The sequence below is a fragment of the Rhea americana genome, unplaced genomic scaffold (assembly GCF_003343005.1).
Source record: "Rhea americana isolate MKP2758 unplaced genomic scaffold, rheAme1 scaffold_33, whole genome shotgun sequence".
NCBI lineage: Eukaryota > Metazoa > Chordata > Aves > Rheiformes > Rheidae > Rhea > Rhea americana.
The window spans coordinates 833846-853818 of record NW_028186457.1 but is presented as its reverse complement, the minus strand read 5'-3'; the positions used below and the strand labels follow the sequence as shown (position 1 = coordinate 853818).

General features: G+C 53.8%; 1 protein-coding gene across 6 annotated transcripts in view; it reads right to left on the bottom strand.

Moving 5' to 3' along the window:
• Nucleotides 1–2748: 2748 nt before the first annotated feature.
• Nucleotides 2749–19973, bottom strand: part of TNS1 (tensin 1) — a 65260-nt gene continuing 48035 nt past the window's right edge. For 5 of the 6 annotated variants that reach the window (XM_085310963.1, XM_085310966.1, XM_085310968.1 and 2 more), the window contains 11 exons: nucleotides 16583–16757; nucleotides 15090–15958; nucleotides 13453–13539; nucleotides 12887–13018; nucleotides 12273–12365; nucleotides 11378–11455; nucleotides 10927–10998; nucleotides 10662–10830; nucleotides 10240–10308; nucleotides 9484–9516; nucleotides 2749–7796 (listed from right to left, as the gene is read on the bottom strand). In XM_085310963.1, the coding sequence (XP_085167089.1) occupies nucleotides 7652–7796; nucleotides 9484–9516; nucleotides 10240–10308; nucleotides 10662–10830; nucleotides 10927–10998; nucleotides 11378–11455; nucleotides 12273–12365; nucleotides 12887–13018; nucleotides 13453–13539; nucleotides 15090–15958; nucleotides 16583–16757 (1922 nt within the window). In that variant the 3' untranslated portion in view covers nucleotides 2749–7651. The remainder of the gene's footprint in view (nucleotides 7797–9483; nucleotides 9517–10239; nucleotides 10309–10661; nucleotides 10831–10926; nucleotides 10999–11377; nucleotides 11456–12272; nucleotides 12366–12886; nucleotides 13019–13452; nucleotides 13540–15089; nucleotides 15959–16582; nucleotides 16758–19973) is intronic. The other variant, XM_085310964.1, reaches the window with a different exon arrangement.

The window sequence follows — 19973 nt, the reverse complement described above, 5'->3', positions numbered from 1 at the left end:
GCAAGCCTGAGAGGAACAGGGATCAAACTTTACCACAGGCTTGAGTGACTTACCCTCTTCAGTTTTTTTTATTTTTTTTTCTTCTTCACATCCTAATTCCTCCTGCCAGTGACACTGCAGCTCCTAATTTGGTCTAGGAAATGGGACTCTGGTGTTCAGAAAGCAGTGATGTGGCCTCAGTTGGGTCCAAGAGGGCAAATACTTCAGCCTCAGTGCTCTGTGTGCTGCTGCGGCAAAGGGTCTGATGTAGACTGACAGACAATTTGTTATTGGGGTGGTTTGACTTCCCCGGCTGCAGCAAGATAGGGCACAGGTCCACCATTTGCCAAATAGGGTGATGCTGTGGTCAGAATTTGCCCCCAGCCCCAGTGAGGGTGTTGCCCGTATGGAGTCCTTTCTGGCCTGAGGAGGCTGTGTGGCTACTAGCCTTTGCCTGGCTTGGGAAAAGCCATATTGTATCTGTGCTCTTGGAGGCATTTATGCGGGAGGCCCAGAAGTGCTGAGAAGCTTGGGTGAGAAGAAAAGTGAAAGAAGAGGAAACTGCCCCATCTTCACCATGATGTCGCTGGTGTTGCTCCAGATCTGAGGGCTGTTTCTAGTTTGGTCAATGCAAAGTGATGCAGGCAGGGGTAACAGACCCACATCCAGGCATTTCTCCCCCAAAGCACCCCTTCTTCCTGGGCTGACCCTCGACTCAGGGGCTGGCTCTCCTGGTAGCCCTTATCTGTGGGGCTGCCAGCAGCATCCTGTAACCCAATAACCCAGTGGGTCCCAGGGCCTGTGTTTACTGTCAGTTTAATCTGTTTAAAAGGTTAGTTACGTCGAGCCTGGCCACGTTTGCAAGCAGATCAGTTAGAAAGATTTGGCCTCCATATATGCTTAGCACCCCAATCCCAACTCGTTGTTCCCTGCCTGCTTTTCCACCTAATGGTGTTCCCACCTCTTTCTTCGAGGGCAGATGGCAGAGAGAATGAGAGTGAGAAACTTCACTGCCTTTCACAGCCCCACAAGAAATACTCTCTGGGTGGCCCAGAGCAGGGGCTGAAATTAGAAGAAAATCTTTGATTTCAGAAGCTGAAAGAGGGGAGTTGATAGGCATGGGGAGATGAAATAGGAAGACAAAATTTCCCAGCCTGGCCTGGAGATAGCAGCAAGCTGCAAAGAGGGAGAACCCAACCCCAAACGCCTGTGCTGTGAAACCCAGCGAGGGAAAGCGGGTGGCGGATAAGAACATGTTGAGGAAAAACACAAAGCAGACGCTCCTGAGGAATTTTGGAAAGGAAATGGGGAATTAACTGCAGAAAAGGCAGAGAGGATGGGGGGGGGGAAGCACCGCAGTTTACAGCACTTGACAAAATAGTCTTGTCTGTGCCATGCCACTCTGCCAGTCACCCACCATCTCCGCTGTCCCCCGGGGGAGACGCCAGAGAGTCAGCTGAGAGCATCTCCCAACTGCACTGGTGTGCTGGGAACGGGCAGGCAGCTGGTGCCAGCTCCCCAGGTGCCGAAGAGGAATCCCAAGGGAACTAGGGAAAATATGAAAATAAGAGCAGCCACCAAGAAAAGATTTTCCCTGCTTTGTTGGACAGGGAGAGGGGCTGCAGGTCTTGTCTCACTGTGGGTGGGAGGAGGGCAGTGAAAACCAAGGCTGGCAGGCGCCAGGTACACCCCGAGGTCCCTCCAAATAGCCTGGCTTTATCAGTGCAGCATTTGGGTGCCCACCCACAGCCTCACTACTATTGCTGGAGGGGCAGAAACCTTGAAACCTTCCCCTTTCCTTCCCCCTCCCTTCCCCCCGCCCCTTGCCTTAGCCTCCCAGCACAGCCCCACAGCATGGGGTACCCTCACAAGCAGCCCCCTCAACTCGCTCCTCGCCCTGAAGCTATTTTAGAGAAAGGCAGGAGGTATTTTTAGTGCTCTGKGCTCCCAAGAGAAGCTCTGAGCCTCTGAGCTGCAGCAGCGCTGGCGCCAGGGAAACTGCTGCTGCTCTGGCTGATATTTCTTGTATAATTAAACTCAATCCATCCCGGGGGCTGGGTCTTGGCTACCAACTCAGCAAGGAGGGGAAGGAGCAGAGCTGGGGGCTGGGGGCTGACAGATGCTGGGAATTGCTCTGTGAGCAGTGGAAAAAACAGGGCTGAAGCTTCTGGGAGAGTGGTTTTGTTTCGCTGGGCACTGGCGAGCGGGACAGCTCCGAAGGGCACTGAGAGTGGGATTGAACAGGAGCAGCACTCCGGCAAAGACGAAAGAGCCCATGTCACCATCAGCCCCATCCTGCTCCCCAGCAGAGGGAAGGACAGACTCAAGGGAGGCCTCCAGAGCTGGGCAGGTTGCACTGCTGAGACATCAGGACCAGCGAGAGAAAAGGGATGGGGACAGCCACAGTCCCCAGCTCTGCAGGAAGAGGTTTGCCTGAGGGGCACCATCCACTCATGCCTCTTCAGCGCATAAAGGCAAACTGGGACCAAGCAGCAGGACCTGAAGAGGTCCTGGTCCTTGCAAGGAGCACGGCAAGCAGGAGAGATCCCCTGCCAGGTAAACGAAGGACAAAACCAGAGCTGGAGCTGTATGGGAAGATGCTGGGCTCTTCAGTTAACAGCCATCTGGTGAACACAAGCTGCAGTCCCAGGCTCACAACAAGCCGAGCAAGCCCTCCTTCTTCCCACATCCACCCCACGGATCTGTCTCGGGGCCCCAAATCTGCTGTTGAGGAAAAGACAGCCTGGAGAAAACACGGCACCCAGCAGATTTTTCCCTGTGCAAACAGAACAGAGCATTTATTCCTGCGCTCCCTTATATTTCAAGATACAACTCCAGCAATCCAGACACCAAGCTGGCATTCCAAGCAACAGTATATTTTATATAACTGATTTTTGTTTTTACCACTTTATAAAGCCATACAATGAAATGCAAAGAATCAGACATCTGTACAAAGGGGAAGACGAAAGCGGAGTCACATTCGCACACGGACATGGTGTGACCGAAGTCATCTTTACACACGCGACCACATTATGGGCACAAAGATACAAAATATAACGTATTTTTCCATCTATATAAATACACAGAAATGGGAAAGTCTAAAAGTTTTAAACTGTTCATTAACACTGATTAGCAAATAAATCTGTAACGTTCCCAAAGTAACAAAGACAACAAACAAAAATAACACGCGTAACATGGCGGCACAGGATCCGCCAACAGAAATATCCGATTGCTTCCTTTTCCTTTTTTTTTTCTTTTTTTTCCTTTTTAAGGAAAAAAAAATATTAACCCCAAACCCAACTCACAATTTGCAAAACGAACAAAATCAAACAAGCCTCTGCGGGCTCCTTTGCTGCCTGAGTTTCCTGCTTGCTCCAGTGGGAAGGTTTTTCCTTTTTGTTGCTGCTGCTGCTGTCTGGGTTTTTGGGGCAACTGGTTCCTTTACCCACCCGACCTGCTGGGTGGGAATTTGCTCAACCCCAGCACACTTTGCCCTTTGGTTCGGTCTTTCAAACTTGATCGAAAAATCAATGCTGGGAGGCTGGGCTGAGCTGCCACACGGCCCTGGGCTGGCAGAGGGGGCTGAGGCCAGCCCGGTCCCGCCCTGTGCTCAAGGGTGGGAGATCCAGGAGGCAACTTCTGCACCCAGAGCAACCCCGAGCTTTGCGTGATTCGACTGCTCGTCTACATGGGGAACAGGTCCCCCTCTCCATGCTGAGCATGCAAGATGTTCACCTGTGGGAAAGACCGTGAGAATTTGCCCCCCCCCTTTGGTCCACGGCACATCCCTGCAGCACACAATGACACGGATGCTCCCCCAAAATCATTCCCAGGGGCAGCAGCTGGAGGCAGGTGCCGCGAAAGGACATCCCGTGTCTCACGCGCCGCAGGGAGAGCCAGGCACCACCCGCCTCGCTGGCCGCCCAGGGTCAGCTCTGCGACAGGTCACCCATTTTTGGGGACGTGCAGCAAACGAACCTCTGTCGGGAGCGTATCCGGCAGCAAAATCGACAGCAAAGGGAGGAGGAGTGGGAAAGGGGTTCTCCAAAGAACAAACCAACACAAAAAAGGGCACATACAATACATTTACACACGCAAAAAAATATATATATTTATATGTGGGGAAAAGTGCGTTTTTAAGGATATCTTTGGCAAGAATATATGCAGTTCTTTGTGCACGAATGAGRGATGTGTTTGTGTGTGTGAGAGAGAGAGATAACATCCGGCTGCTGAAAACGGCAGTGTGATTACAACAAAACATATGCTGGGCTTAACTCGCACAAGCTCGAATCTCAAATACCATGACTGCATTTAAAACCAAAGAAAAAACAAAGAATCTTTTCTGTCCCTTTCGTAAAGGAAAATATCAACACGATAGTAGGTCCCTGCCGGCCCCGTTGGCACAGGCACCTGGGCGATCCCTCAACACCAGCTGACGGCCTCTTCCAGGGAATTGGGGACAGAAAGGGTAGTTACACATGATAATGTAACTTAAAAACAGGAGATAAAATAAGAAAAGTGCCTTTAAAGGTAGCTGACAAAATACCTGGCTATGCCACTGGAAAGTGATTAGCTCTGTGTTAAAAATATATATATAATCGTTGGACGATATTATTAGTGTTCGAGATTTGGACGTGGTCTAAACCTCTGTCTTCAGCTAGTGAGTTAGTACTTAAGCTGTGAGCGGGTCACAGCTCGAAGCAGGCGTGATGTTATCGGCAGCTATCTGCTGTGGTCGGGTTATACATGGCATCTCTGGGGTGCTTTAATCTGCTTCACTTTATGGGGAGAAAAAGATGAACAGGAGTTTCAAGCACCGGTTTCCGAGGCAGCAGATTAAAATAAAATTACATTATTATCATCTCTTTTCTTTCTTAGCTGTGAGAAAATGAAGTCTGAAAAATAGAGACTTTCAAAAATATATATTTATATATCTATAAACACAGTGTTTCTCCAATTGGTTAAAGGCAGGGTGAGGAGATTACGGGTGAGATTTCTTTTTTCACTTTGCTTGAATTTCGCAGAAGGAGGGAATCACTTTTGAAATGTCAAAATTAAAAGATCCTCACATCCACGCGGATGGGGGGCGGCGGCGGTGGCGGGGGGGGGGTGAAGCCCCCCCAACCCCCCACCCCGGACAGCCCCCATCCTGCCACAGTCTCACGACCAACTCCCCGCTCCACATCCAACGCTTTACAACAAGTCTCCAGCAACGAAAGCCCCCTCCGCGCGCCCACGCCGCTCGCTCGCTCGCTCTCTCGCACACGCACATGCACACGCACACGCTCGCGGTCACACGCATGCCCGCTCGCATGCTCCGCAGCTCCCGGCGGTGGCAGGTCGGGGGGAGCTGAAAGGGGAAAGGGGGGGACTCAGAGGGCCCCGCGCCGACGTCGCCCTCCTCGACTCGAGAGCCGCGGCTTTGCCCCGGTAGCATTTTTCCCTGCTCTGGATTTTCTTTTAACATGCAGGTGCTCCCCTGGGGCAGGGAAAGGAGGGGAGGCAGATGCAATGGGGGAGGTACAATGTGCAGAAAGCAATATGGCAAAAATAAATATTTTTTGGAGTGTAAATTTAACCTTTTTTCCTCCTTAAAATTTCATTAGCTTACAATATTTTATCAGTATAGCTAGTATATATATATTATAGCTATCAAGGCCGGGGCAGTCTGAGGGAGGYGAGCTCTCCAGCGGGCTCTGCAGGGCTGTAGTACTGTTCCAAATTTTTGCCCCCAACAGGCCATCTGGGCCACTTTGCACCCAAGATTTCTCTGAAGCAGCTCTTGGCTTTTGCATTTGCCTGGCTCCTGCCCCCCCCCCAAGCACAGCCCATCCCTTAGGTCGCTGCATCCGCAGCCGCCGTCACAGGGCACCAGCAGGTTGAGCCGCCGGCGGCACGGCCGTCCCCATCCAGCTCAGGGGGCTTCTAAGTGGGGGATGTTCATAGCTGGAGGCTCAGCCCTTGTTTTCAGTAACCCAGCAGCTCCATCCAGACTATTCCTGCTGCCCTTGGATCTGCACATGCGACCAGGGCACTCTGTGCCCCCTGCGTCCCCACCGCCAGCCAGACCCCACTGGGCACCACAACAGGGCTGAGGACTTCCATTYGCTCCCTACTGCCAGACCTGGTGCAGTGGCTCAGGGGCTGATAGCTCTGCTCACCCTTCGCCCTCTCTCACCCCATACAAACCTCCTGAAGCAAAGAGAAAAGCTGACGGCACCTAAGTCACTGCAAAACGACAGTACTTTCAGAGATGCAAGCCTCCAGCAGGCCAGCTACAGGGGGATACACAGGCTGAGCAGGCTGGCTCTTGGAGGACCTGATACCTCCCTACCAAGCCAAAGTTGCCCAGTGACTGCAAGTCCTTTTTTTTTTTCCTTAATTTTCTTCCCCCCCCCCTTTTTTTTTAACGTGGCCTCCTAAATAAAATGTAAAAAGCGCTTCAGTTACTTGTAGTCATTTGCCTTTCGTGCAACTGAACATTCATGCAATTTAAAAACTGCTTGCACATCTCCGAAGAGAGAGACAGGGCTAGCCACGGGTCCATTGCTTTGCACAGAAAACCCATCTGTGCCAGCATCTGCTATTATTATTATTATTATTAATAATATTATTATTATTACAATATTTTTCTTTCCTTTTCTTTTTGTTAAGAGAACAATGTGACAGGCCGCAGGAGAAAACTGCCAAAGAGGACTAGTGACAGGTGGGAAAAAGGGAAGGCAGGACAGGAGGCAACTCTAGATCAACCCAGGAAGTTCCCAGCGCGCATTTGCCTTCTCCCAGGTGCAGAGCGGCTGCAGCCCCGACACGATGCCACACGCAGCAGGCTCGTGGCTGAGCACAAGCACGCCTGGGGAGATGTGTGGAAATGCTGCAATTCCCCCTCTCCGGGAAGATTCACACTGCTCACCTGTGACCAGTCCTGGACTTTGACCGGGCTCTGGGCCAGCAACAGAAATCAAGCCAAGGCCAAACTCCCAGGGGACGGGAGGATTCGAGACCAAGCCCTCGCGTGCCCTAGCAAGTCACCAGGCAGCAAGGTTTGGAGAGAAGCACAGGGGCCCGCGAGGACCCTCTGCTGCAGCCAGGCAAAGGAAGGTTTCCAAGGGCTTCTCCTCCGTTGTCCTGCAGACCTGTCTTATGTGCCAGTAGGGTTTTATTTCCTATGTGTTGGTTCAAACATGAAACAGATGTTTGCAAACGGAGTTGTCAGGATGGAGCTTCTCTTGCGGGTTTTGCCCATGGCTTCTTTTTTCCAGGTGGCACATCAGCCATAATCCCACATTCAGTCCACAGCAAACATCACCGCTTGGTCCACCCTCAGGACCACAACGCTAAAAGCTGGGAATATACCTCTCGTTGCCGGCTTCGCTTTGGTCACCTTCCCTGTGCGATAGGACATACATYCACGTCCTTCCCCCTTTGGCGTGACTCTGTGGCTCTGTTACATAGGTGCATGGTTTTGATTCCTTTGTGTGTGTGTTTGGCTTCTGTTGAGTTCTTAGGGATTTTSTTGGAGTTTTTTGTTGTTTGCTGTTTTCTTCCAAAATTCCAACCCTTCCCCCCCCCCCAATTCACTTCCCTCTCCCACAATGCACTTCCTTGCACTCCTTCTCGGATCGGCTCCAAGTCCTTCTCCAAAATTCAAGAATCACCCGTGAGCGCCAGCTCATCTTTTCTGGCCGGAGCCAAGCATGACCCTGGAGACAAAGTTGACGATGGCTGCAGCCGGCTGATCTGGATCCAGCTCAGCRAAGAGGTGGCAAACGTTGTCTGTGGTGCTTCCTTGCTTCCTGGCCACGAAGCCAAAGAGCCTGGATGGAAGAAGGCAAGAGATTCAGAGAGGTCCCTAGCAACAAACTGGGGGAGGTGCAGCAACTGATGCCAGCAATATGGGGAATTCCAATCCCTGGTGGGGAGGCTGGGGCTCCCACAGCAGCTGCCTGCAAGCCTTTCAGCCATCAGGAAGGGTTTTGGCAGAGCCCTGGGGCAATCTCATGAGCTCCCACCTCTGCTCACCCARGGGGCAATACCAGACTCTTCCTGCATGGGCCAGTCCAGCTTCATTCCCTCAAYCTCTATCTTTCACGACCCAATGTGAGACATCTTGACAACCACCCACAAAGGCAGACCAGCCTACCTTTCCCTTTGTTGCAGTTTCTCTAAGGGCCAGGACTGCATTTCCCTTCCAGCATCTCTCCACCAAACCTTCCTGCCTCCTTCGCTCTGACCATTCCTGTCACCTTCCCCCAGGTTGTCCTCAAGAAGGGACTTTACAAATCATCACCGCACTGCCTCCCTTTGGGTGAAACCACGGAGGTGTGACTGGCCAGCCACTGGGGTAGGCACTGGGGAGATACCCTAACACTGAAAAGGCCATGCAGGGACATGGGGAGAGCAGACCCATGTGCTGCCATACACAGAGCTGGGTGAGACTGCAGTTATTCCTGTCTGTCCTTCCCTTAGTGAATAAAATGTCCCGTTTTTAATTAGAATGTGCAAACTCAAGTTATAAATACAGGAGAACAGAATGTGAGAYGGGCCCAGGCTGTGGCATTTCTAATTGGAGAGAGGAAATATCCCAGCAGCTGGGCATCCTAATAAAAACCCATTCGCTAAGATAATGGCTAAAATTAGTGGGAATTAGCCCCTGGAACTAGGATGGAACTAGGCTTAGCTGGCAACTTTGTGTTCTTGCAGTTCAGGGAAAGGAGGAAGAAAGGAAGGGAAAAGTCGACAGGGTCATCACGGCACCGCACGGTTCACATGTGGTTAATATTACCCTGACGTTCTGCTCCATGAGCCAGCCTCCCACTAACAGCACTGGGACAGTCTCCAGTGAGGCCAGTTCAGTGTGATCCATACCTACTCTGACCAGGAATTTGGGGCCAAAAGATGGTTACTGAGTCCCTGGAACAGTGGACACATGCTTGGGTGAAACTTTCCTGCAGCAAGGAGCTGAGCCTGTCCCTCGGAGAGCGGCCTCTCACCACCCCAGAGTGGGAAAGCTCTTCAACAGATAGAGGCTACACTGCACTCATTTCTGGCCTGCTCACATACCCACAGATCTCTTCTATCTCACTTGGCCGGTCACATCATCACAAATCCTGGGATATTTTTCCTCCAAAGACAAGCTAGCAAAGCCCAGTGAGCACAAGGAACCTGTTTCCTCCTTTAGTATTTGCTGCCCAAGTCCCAGTGCCTAGGAAAACCATCCTCCATAGAGGGCATTGTGGACCCCAACCCTGGCAGCRTCCCTGCACACTGTGGGACATGCCCACGGAGGAGCTGCCTGGCACAGTGATGCCATCCTTCCCAATACGTCCCCTGCAGGCAAGTGATGTGGGGCCTGCTGTGGCTGGAGAGGGGATCTCATTGCCATTCAAGAGCCCACTGCTGCATAGAGCATCTCCAGCCAGGGCCTACTGGAACCGATGCTCAAACACAAGCAGGGGCCACCCCAGTGGGGACTGGGAGGAACTGAGCTCAGAAAGCACTTACTTGGCTGAGCCGCTGCCATCAGTTTTAGTCCACCTGCAAGGGAAAGAAGAGGTGTGAGGAGTTGCATCTCCTGTACCCTGTAGAGCAATGAGGTAGTTTGCCAAACCAGCCCCACCGGGGACTGCCATGAAGACATGGGGATGGCCTGGATTTTTCACAGACTTGGTGCTTTGGAAAAAGATGGCAGTCCCAGGAGCATCTGCAAGCTGTTCAGTATTCTACAGCCATGCCCACCAGGGGTGCATAGAGGAGGCATGCTTGTCCACATATCTAGCTGGGCTCGCTCTCCACATTATCTTCCTTCCAACTCCACTCCTTCACTCAGCTGCAAGCAGAGAGGCCACAGCAGCTTAACCAGATTGCCCCTCAGGGCCCAGGATCCTACTCTGCATTCTTYGGAGGTGCCTACCCCTTCCCTCCAGCCCAGCACTGACTCTTGGCTAGGAAGCTGTGACCTCCASACTCAACTCTTGCAGCCCCAGTATTACTTATGAGCATGGCTGTTAGCTGATCCTTACCTAGCTAAGGGGCAGACTGGCATCCAAACATGATGCACCTCTCCCCCAGACTGGAGACATCAAGAAGTCACCACAAGAAGCTGACATTTCTCCAGGGTATCAGAGAGTACCCTCCATCCCTGCCCTCCTCTAGAGCAAGGGGGAATGAGTAAGCAAAGACCCTACTCCAAGTAACCCAGGAGCTTGGAGGGAGGAGAAGGGCCAGGGTGATGAGCTCCCCCCAGACTAGCACACTCACTTTCTTTCCTGGGGATCCAGATCGCAGAAGGTGACAGTGTTGAGAGGGTAGTGTCGTCGGAAGAACAATCTGAAACACAAAGCAGGGGACATAGTCAGTGAGCCCCTCACCTCCACCCCACCATCACAGCCTGAAGCAGGACCGGCCCATCACTGCTGAGCCCCACCAGCATGGGAGCCTTTTCCCTAGGTCCCYTCTGGGATGCTCCAGGAATCAAGGGCAGAGCCCATCCCTGCCTATGAGCAGCCTAATGCCACCCCAGGGATTTCCTTCCCTGCCTATGAGCAGTCTAAAGCCACCCCAGGGATTTTCTTCACCAACGTGCTCCCTGGGTCACAGCTAATCATCTCCCAGCGTAGTGCCCAAGTCCCACACATGCCCAGGCATTGGGGACCCAGGGACGCAGCTCTGAGAGCTCTTACTTCCTCTGGTTGTCTGTTAAGGTGATGCCTTGTGCAGATACTTTGAAGTGGACGATAGTAGCAGTGGGCRTAGGGTCAGCGACCAGAGTTTCAGAGACAGCTTTTGCAATGGCCTGGGGGCCCGTGAGTGACTCCATCTCCACCGAGTTGATAAAGAGGACATTGCAGGCTGGAAGGGGAGACAGAGCAGGCATGGGGTGAACAATCGCTCCAGACCATATTCACCCCATGGCAGCGGGGCTCCGAGCAGCCCCTGCCTACTCACCCGCACCCTGTTTGAGGAGGTCGGTGGCGGAGTTGCTGGATGAYGCTGCATCTTTCTTTTCCTCAGTAGGATCTAGAAGAGAGCAGATGTCATTGCTTCTCCCTACTTGAAAAGTGACCCAGTCCCTGGCAGCCCAGGGTGGGGAGAAAATGTACTATCCCCTTTCCAACTGCCAGGCATCAGATCCCAGGGTGAATGCTGGCTCCTAGCACGCCACCCTGAGGGAAAAGCCCAGCCTGGATCTGAACTATCTGAGCACAGGAGTGTAAGGGGAGCGGTGGGGAAACACAGCTCCCAGCACAGAGAGGAGAGGGTGTACATCCCCARGACTGATTCTGCTGAGGAAATACAGCTCTGAACATGGCTCTGGCTGGCAGAGGAACCAAGATCCTGTCTCAAGCTGCAGAGGGGTAACGCTGTCCTATTSCTTCCTTCTGAGCCTGGCTCTCACCTCGATCAGGAATGACCAGTTTGCAGGGCAGGGCCAAAGGCATGATGGAGTGCTGGTACACCAGAGCCGACAGGCACCCTGGGGAGAGACAAGAGACAATCAGCAAGGGGCTGGGGACACACATTACCCTGCCTTGGAGTATGCTAGCCAAGGGATAACTAGAACAAGGGAAGTCACTACCCTTCACCCCACCCAGCAGCATCATTTCTCCTCCTCTCGCCCTGCCCTCAAAAAGCTGAGGATGTGTCATACACTTTGCAAAAGTCTGTGCAACCCTGTGCACTCACATGCCCATATTTGCATGTGTGTGCATGTGCAGGAGACCACGCAGCATGTGTACACGCCTGCCATTGGACGTGTGCATGTGACTGTGTGTACATATAGGCACATGAGGGGAGCATACATGTCTGTTCTGTGTGTGTATCTGTGTACACATGCAGGGCAGTAGGTCTGTGTGCATGCACACAGATGTGCATGGACAGGCACCTATGCGTCTCTGCAGAGATGAAAATACATGTGTGTGTACAGGTGTACACTTTATGTTCAGATGTGCACRCACACACACATGTAGGTATGCATACTGGTACATTTGTGTGCATTGAAGTGTGATGTTCACCTGGATAGAGGGGTGTTCGGTTAAATTTAGGCATGTATGAAGGTAAATACTCATGCATATATGCACACATAAATGCGCACGTATGCATGCATGAGCAGGCATTACACCAGAGGCTTCTTAGGGCTCTGCTTTGRACACCTGCAGGACTCAGTTATGCCAGAATAGGCAGCTGTGGCAGAGGCAGAGCTCTCCCAGACACCTACTTGCTCTGCCTTGATAGTCCACCAAAGTAAGGGCCTTCCCAGCCCTGCAGACAGGGAAGCACACGGGGACACTCACCAAAATTGGGCTCATTGGGGCATCCTTTTAGTTTCACACCCCGCGGGCTKGTCTCGATGAGGAAGTGCCTCACCAGCTCGTTGGTGATGTCTCCTGGGAAGAGATGGGAGGTTCTCACACCACAGCCACCCTCCTCCCCCTCCTCCTCCTCCTCCCTGCCAGCTGCCCGCAAGCCTTCACCTACGGGAGCAGTCCCCTCCGGTCTCTTTCACCCTGCCACCCCAAGATCCCACAGGAAGCTAGCACTCAGGCACATCCCCGGCTCRAGAGGGGGCTCTGCCCTTCCGTATRCCTTCCTTGTATCAAGTCTTTTGCAAAGAGCTGACCTCGAGCCAGGCACCTCTGCGGTGCTGCTAGGYTCAAGAGCTGTGCCCACTTCTCCATGCTAAGGATCAGCTGCAAATGCCCCCAAGCCCTCCACAGCTCAGGGCAGTGTCTAGCGCTTCCCTGTGCCACCAAAGAGGAGAGCTAGGGAAGAGACGGGAGGGAAGGAGGGATGCTGCCACATCAGCACATACCCAAGGGCACACCATATTCAGCAGACCCGGCTGCCCGCTTGCCGCAGGCTGAACAATAGAAAGCATCTCGGCGTGGGAAGGAGAAGGGCACAATACCTTTCTTGTTCTGCTGCATGACCGTGGGAGGTGGGGACGCCACTTTCATGGCGAGGCCGTAGGCTCCCCGGAAGGAGTGGCTGTCGCGGATAATGAAAGCCCCGGGCTCCCTGTCCTTCAGCAATGTGATGGCTGCGGAGAGAGAAAGGCAACCCTCAGGCCTGGCAAATGCAGAGCCAACGTGTGGGTGGTGGTCAAGATGGGGAGCTCACTTGTCCCAGCTCTGAGACTTCTTTGAGCAACATCTGTGCTAGATCTGGGTGCTTCACACACCAAACTGCGTAGCTCCACTGCACACTGGGAACAGATCAGTCCTCAGAGGGGGAAGGTTTAGGGAGCCCATGTCATGCAAGCCTGCAGCTGACTTGGGCCTCAAGCGCCCTTCTCCCATGGCCCCAGCATCCCCAGTCCATCTTCACTCCCTACCCAGCCCCAGGATTTTCCTTCGGGGTTATCCTTTCTAGCTCCTACAATCCTGCAGCTATCTATCTCCAATGCAGCAGCACACCCAGAGTCTCAAACGCACCTCGCTCAGCCACATCCTTCGCCCCAAGCCATTTACCCACCTTGCTCCCTGGAGATCTCTGGTTTGTACCAGTACTTGGAAGTGTCTTGGACAAACTTGACATTGGCACGAGTCTCAGGGCTGATGTCTGCAGGAAGGAAAGAGGAAAAGAAAAGAAAAGAAAAACAGTCAAGAGACACTGTATATAAAACTCTGTATGGGTTTTTAGCAGCTCCTGCCTGCAGTGGAGCATGGCCAGCCAATCTCCAGGTGTATTAATATCTTAACCTTATTTTAACCCCAGTATATTGCCTTAACCTCAGGTTGTGGCAAGCTCCAGTTCAAACAGAGGCAGGTTGATCTTCACCTGGAGCTGGTGGGGCCACACCTAAAGTTAAACCCAGGCACAAGCCTTCAGAGGCTATGCAGGGAAGAACTTMTCCTGCACATACGCCGAGAAAAAAAGTCATTCATCATTTAAAAGTTCGCCAGTCAGGTGAATAAAAGCTGTCCAAGGAAAAAGGTGGGATCTCCAGAGGGCAGCTGGGAGATTCACTGACTTTAGAGGCACTTTACCGCTCTCCAGTGTTCAAGATTTGGCTGATCCATCATAAAAAAATCCCTTATCTTAGCTCCACACAGAGGACCCAGACAGGCAGATGCCTCCCAGGAAAAGCAGCAGGTCYCCAGCCCCAGTGCAGCTTGACCTCACCACACTCTGCCTGTGGCACGGCCCTGATGGGACCCAACATYCCCGTTATGCAACCTCCACTTTGCTCACACTACATTTCTAACCACCTGCTTTTCACAAGCAGACAAGCAAACAACCTGCTGGGCCAGGTCAGATAACGCCTCAGGCGTTATCAGCCCATTGCAATCTAGTCACCCGCAGAGGCTTCGCTCTGATCTCCAGCCCGCTCCCTAATCGGTACGATTTCACGCTTGCGTTTCACAGCTCAGAAATGTCCTGCCTCCCCACGGCCCACAAAGTTGGCAGCCCACAGTGAACACGAGCAACGTGGCCATCACAGGAGCCAGGGAGCCCACAAAGGGCTGCGAAACCAACCCAGCCGCCGGAGCCGCTGCTCTGCCAGCGCTTTATTCCCCTCGTCCTATCGGCCCAATCTTGGCGTCGCGGAGGTGTCTCCTAACAAGAGCAGGGGGACGGGTTTCAGGTGCAGCAGCACCCAGGGCACAACGTGGCTTTTCAAAATAAGGAGGCCACCTGGATGCACTGCAGCAGGGTCYCTCCAGGGCGAAGCCAGCAGGGAACGGGGCTCCAGGGTCAGCGAGTCCCCATGCGGGAGAAAGGCCGCGCGGATGTGAGCGGCCTCCCGGGGCTTTGATCTCCCTGTACACAAACTCCTGCACTGTTTATGTCAGCATGACAACAAGTTTGCTTCTGATGCTAAGTCAGTATTTTCCTGCCTGGAACATACTGTTTTCASTGTTTTGAAAGGCAGGAAAAGCAGGAAGTGGCCCAAGCCCCAGAAGTGCCGCAGGTTTCTACACTGACAGGAGGAGTAAATCAAATCACAGCCGCAACCACTTCCTCACTCACCAGCGAAGAGGAGAGAGACAGAGGGGCAGAGGAGGGAAGGAAGTCAACATATACCAAACAGGAGAAGCAGAAGTTTCTCCTATTTTTTTTCTCTATTTTCTTCTCTTCTTGGGAGGGAAGCCCTGGGTGTCCCTTACCTGGCATAGAAAACTTGGAGAAGTCTGGAAGAGTATGGGAGAAAGTCACAGCGCTGCCACCGCTGGGGCTGGACATGCCGCTGGAGAGGGGCGAGGACGTCTTGCCATTGATGGTGGCGTAGTTGGGCAGGCTGTTGGAGCGGTCCCCAGCCGACATCCTCCTCTTCTCAGGCAGTGCGGGCTGCGGTGTGGGGCTGCCCTGCCGGTAAGCAGCCGAGTCCGGCGAGGAGGAGTGGGGCGTGCTGGTGCCAAGGTAATACGCCGGCGAGACGGGGAAGGACGGCGTGGAGGGAGGCTGGTAGCCAGAGGAGCTGCTTTGCCGAGACAGTGTTGGGTGCCTCTCCTCCGGGGTGGTGTAGCCGTATGCAGGGCTGCCGGGGGGGGCAGCTGCCATGGCCTGATGTCTGGCCATGCTGGGGCTCCCCGGCGCTGTGGCCAGGTTGCTGTGGGCTGCCACGGCGTGCCGGCCCAAGCCAGGGCTACCAGGAGCACCCGTGATGCTGGGGTTGACTGCTCTTCGTCCAAAGCCTGGGCTGGGCGGCGTGTTGGTAGCCACTGTCCGGTGCAGGGTGCGGGGACTCCCCGGCAGTGTGTGAACCCCCACCACGCTGACCTGTGGCTGTGGCCGAGCTTGTGGGTCCGGCTGGAGGCCACCACGGCTGTCAGGGTAGTCAGGGCTGCTGTATGCTGGGCCTGGGGCCCCACCTTGGACCACGCTGAAGGAGGATGGAGACGAGTTTTGGTAACTGCTTTGAGCAGAGGGCATTTGGGAGGCAACAGGCGATCGGTAAGTAGATTCGGCCGAGGCATGGGGAGGCGTAACCGTGCCGTGGGGGCTGCCCTCTGAAGGATAGCTGCGGATGGAGGCTCTGAGGAGAGATGGGGAGGGGAAAAGGATTCAGCTGCCAGCACTCGTTGTGGCTGCTCACTGGTACCACATCTCCAAGCAGTGCACAGGGAAACTGAGGCATGGAGCCAGTGAGCCATTGAGTTGCTCAGTGGCAACAGCAGGACACAGCCCAGGACCTGCCAGCCATGTGAAATCAACTTGAGGCAGTTTCAGTTTCCACACACACACACACCAATTCCCACCCAAGATACGTCGCATTCTGGGAGRGAGAGCCTTTTCTTAGCTCTTCTCCCAGCAAAACACCTGATTGATTCCTCCCTGCCAGCTCTACAGGCTGGGACAGTGGCAGGCAGCAGGCAGGAGTGGAGATGGGCTGAGGATGGAGGGCTCCATCGCACTGCAAGTGATGGATGCTCAGCCCAGCCCGCAGCAGTGTTAATACATACTCAATCCCTCCTCCTGCCATGGGGCCACATTCCCAGTGAGATGTTGGCGAGGGCCCAGTGACCACCACTGACCCAGCTTTGTGTCCTTGGGTAGTGTCAGGTCACTGCCATGTTCAAAGATGGCAGAGGAGCCCCTGGCACTGCCAGCTGGCAAAGAGGGATGCAGAGCCATGAGGACCTGCCTGCTACCCTCTTACCCGTCCACGCTGTGAATGGGGCTGCTGGTGGAGATGGGGCTGGGGGTGGTGAAGGAGTTGGAGAAGGTGCCGTTCCTGGTGGGTGCCTCCGTAGCCTCTGGCTGGACAGTCGGCAGGCTCCCTCCCCTGCCTATCGTGGCCGTCCGTGCCACCGACTCAACGTAGCTCCTGGGCTCTACAGGAGAAGGAAACAGGAAACAGATAAGCCTGCAGCTCATGCTGCTGGAGAGAGTGCGGGAATGGGGCCATGCCCTTCCCAGTCACCCCGTTTCAACCAGTGAAGGTGCTTAACTTGAGCTCCTCCAGCTGCACGTCTTCCCCCATTCCTCTGCCCCATCATTTAACCCGGCCTAAAACAGATCTCCCTATCTCCTTCCCCATCCCCAGAAGGTTGTGCAAAAATGGACAGGATGGGCCCTATACGGCCTTTAAAGTTGCTCTGAGAGCTCTCAAAAACCCCAGCAAGCACACGGGGGGGGGGGGGGGGCTATGCCCACCCCTTCTTGAAGCAAATGGGGCCATGGTCCCATCCTGCAGTGCAACTCAGCCTCACTGCAGGCTCTGACACCACTGTCCCTCCACCCTGTTCTGAATCAGCATCCCACTCCAGCCAGGATGCCAAATAGCACACGTYGTGCTCCACATTCATCCTCAACCAGTAAAAATAGAGCCAGTGGCTCGGCCCAGCTCGCACTGACTCACTGCAGGACTGACGTGATGCCCCACGGTTCCTGCCCTGTGCAGCCCACCTCACCCTGCCATCTCCAGCAGCAGAGACGAGGGCAGCAGTGCCAGCTATTTCTACTGAAGCATTCAGTGCTTCCTCTGCATTCCAGCTTGAATCTGGACTCCATAAGCACACTCAGAAAAAGCAATTTTCCTKTGAAGATGCTGAGCTCTCCCATGCCAGGAATAGCAGGTTGGGGTGGCCATCAGCAGCCTAGCCAAACTGGCCATTAGATACAGCCCTYCATCTCCTCTTCCCTTTCCACCTCAGATTTCTTCTCCCCTGCCTTCAGCATTGAGCAGGGAAAGCACCAAATCTGTTCTTGCTCCATCGAGCCTGGCTGAAGCCAGCCATGTGGATGCCCCTCAGCAGGGGCCAGTGACATGTTACCACCCACCAGCCAAGGCAGAGGAAGAGGCTTCAGCTTTAACTTCTTTCTTCCATGGCACCGCAGGAATTTCACACCTCGCCAGGAGGCAAGCCTACCTCACRTGGCTCCTGCGTGCCATGGACTGCCTCTGTGCCTGCTACTGATGCCCAGAGCTGGGGCGTAGCACCCAAACCAAAACCACATGCAAAGCCCTGGTGTCCACCAGCTCTGGACCTCAAGCCATGCTGGAGAGGACAATAGGGCCTGGAAACTGTCCCCCTCTCCAGTCTGCCTGTACTGGACACACAGCACCCAGTGGACCCTATTCCTCTTCGGGACCAAGGCTGGGCTGGTGGCATTGGACACAAACTGAGTGGGACCCATGACATTCACCTCCTACTACTTCCCGTACACCTTCCCTGCCCAACAACATCACYGGCCGGCATGAAACACTTTGGGCCAGGCATCCTCACCGGTCCCTGGCTCCACTAGCTCTTTGCACAACTAGCTCCAGGCTGGCCATGCCCTAGGCAGCTCTGCAGTACTAATTAGCGTTACAAACGTTATTATTATCATTAGTCATAACAACCGCTCTCTGGCTAATCCTGCAGGCAAGACAGCCTGCTTCCAGCCAGCAGTGCCAATGCACAGCACTGTGTTCAGAGCTGAACCCAGGGGAGCTGCAAGGAAAATGACTGTCATAGCCCTCCCTCCTTCTCCGTGCACTGAGAATCAAAGTAAGTGCCCCATCTCCAGACAGGGGAAGATGAGTCAACCCCCCCCCCCCCCCCCCCCCCCCCCCCCCCCCCCCCCCCCCCCCCCCCCCCCCCCGGAGCTAATCTCCCTGCCCAGCCCTGCTCAGCCATCCCAGGAAAGATCTGAGCCGAAAACTCAGTGAGGTCAACATGGGCTGGGTACCAATGGCTGAGACAGGACATAGGACTTAGAGTGACAGGGACAAGGCACTTGGCATCCAGGGGGATGTCCAAGGCAGCTGCAAGAAACTCATCACTGCTTAGGTAATTAAATTAATTTCACAGCTACCCACATCTCCCCTCTTGTCCCCACCTCAGACTAAAATTAGCCAGACAGTAAAAATGAGTCAGCCTGCAAGAGTTTAAGACGAAACGGCTGCGAAAATACCAGCCCCTCCTGCTAACGTAGAGACTAAAGTGAGGCAGGAGCCAGGGGTTTAGCAAGAAGGGCAATGGGAAGGGAAAGCCCACGTATGAACGTGCAGGAGCATGGGTCGGCAAGTGCGAGTGGGCGTGCAAGCATAGGTGTGTGACAGTGAGAGCGGGTGCACAACTGTGGGCACACGTCTGAGTGCTTTGGTTCACTACATGAAAAAAAAAATAACTGGGAAGTTTTAGACAGGGTTTTTTTAGGTTAAAAAATCTGATCTTGCCTCCTCGTGTTTTCTTGGAAGAGGCTCTGGAGACGGGAAGACAGTGGGAGAATAGAGAGGCCATGAGTCATCCGGGATGGGCAGCCATTCGGGAATCCCTGAYGGAGAGGAGCTCCCTGAGTACCAGACCCTTCCCAAATCCAAGGGGGGCTGCGCTCCTGCCAGAAATACCCAACGCCAACTGTAATCATCTTTTTAAAGCCTCCTTGGAGGTGGCAGCCAGGTTCCAACCTCACATGCTGCCAGCACACCCACACAGCTGCTCTCCTGTTCTGGACCCCAGGCACAGGAACAGGAACAGCCCAGGCAGGCTGAGATCCTCTGACCAGGTTCTGTCCCAGAGGGATAGAGACCTTTGTGGAGCACGTAGCTGGGGCACAGAGGTGCCCTGGGCTCAGAGGAGCTGCGGATGAGAGCTGCACCCTGCTAAGCAGCACAGAGTAGGCCACTACTCAAGCTTCCYCCCTTGCCCTGTTATTGGGCTGTTCCTGTGTCCCAGACATGCCATCTGAAACCATCTCCCTTAGGCCAAAACAACAGTCCCTGCTCAGGGCTGCAGACCCAGCCCGATTAAAGCCATCTGGTTATCTGAGAAGTTAAAAGAGGGAAAGCAGTTTTGGTGTTGGCTACTCAGCCCCACTAGCACAGAGTTGCCAGAAGTCCTCACCCAGGCTAACCATCACACAAGCAGCTGGAGAACTGTGAGACCAGAGAAGCAGTGTAGTTCAGGCTTCTGTTTGATTCCTGAGGGTTTTGGTGGGAAGAAGAGAAGAAGAGATATTTGGAGGGTGAAAAGCTAAAGTTTCTGGGAAAAGCCCAGAAGGAAAATTTGAGGGAAAAGCCTATTTTTATTTCCACTTTTCTTCCTTTGAGGCATCCAGGAAAC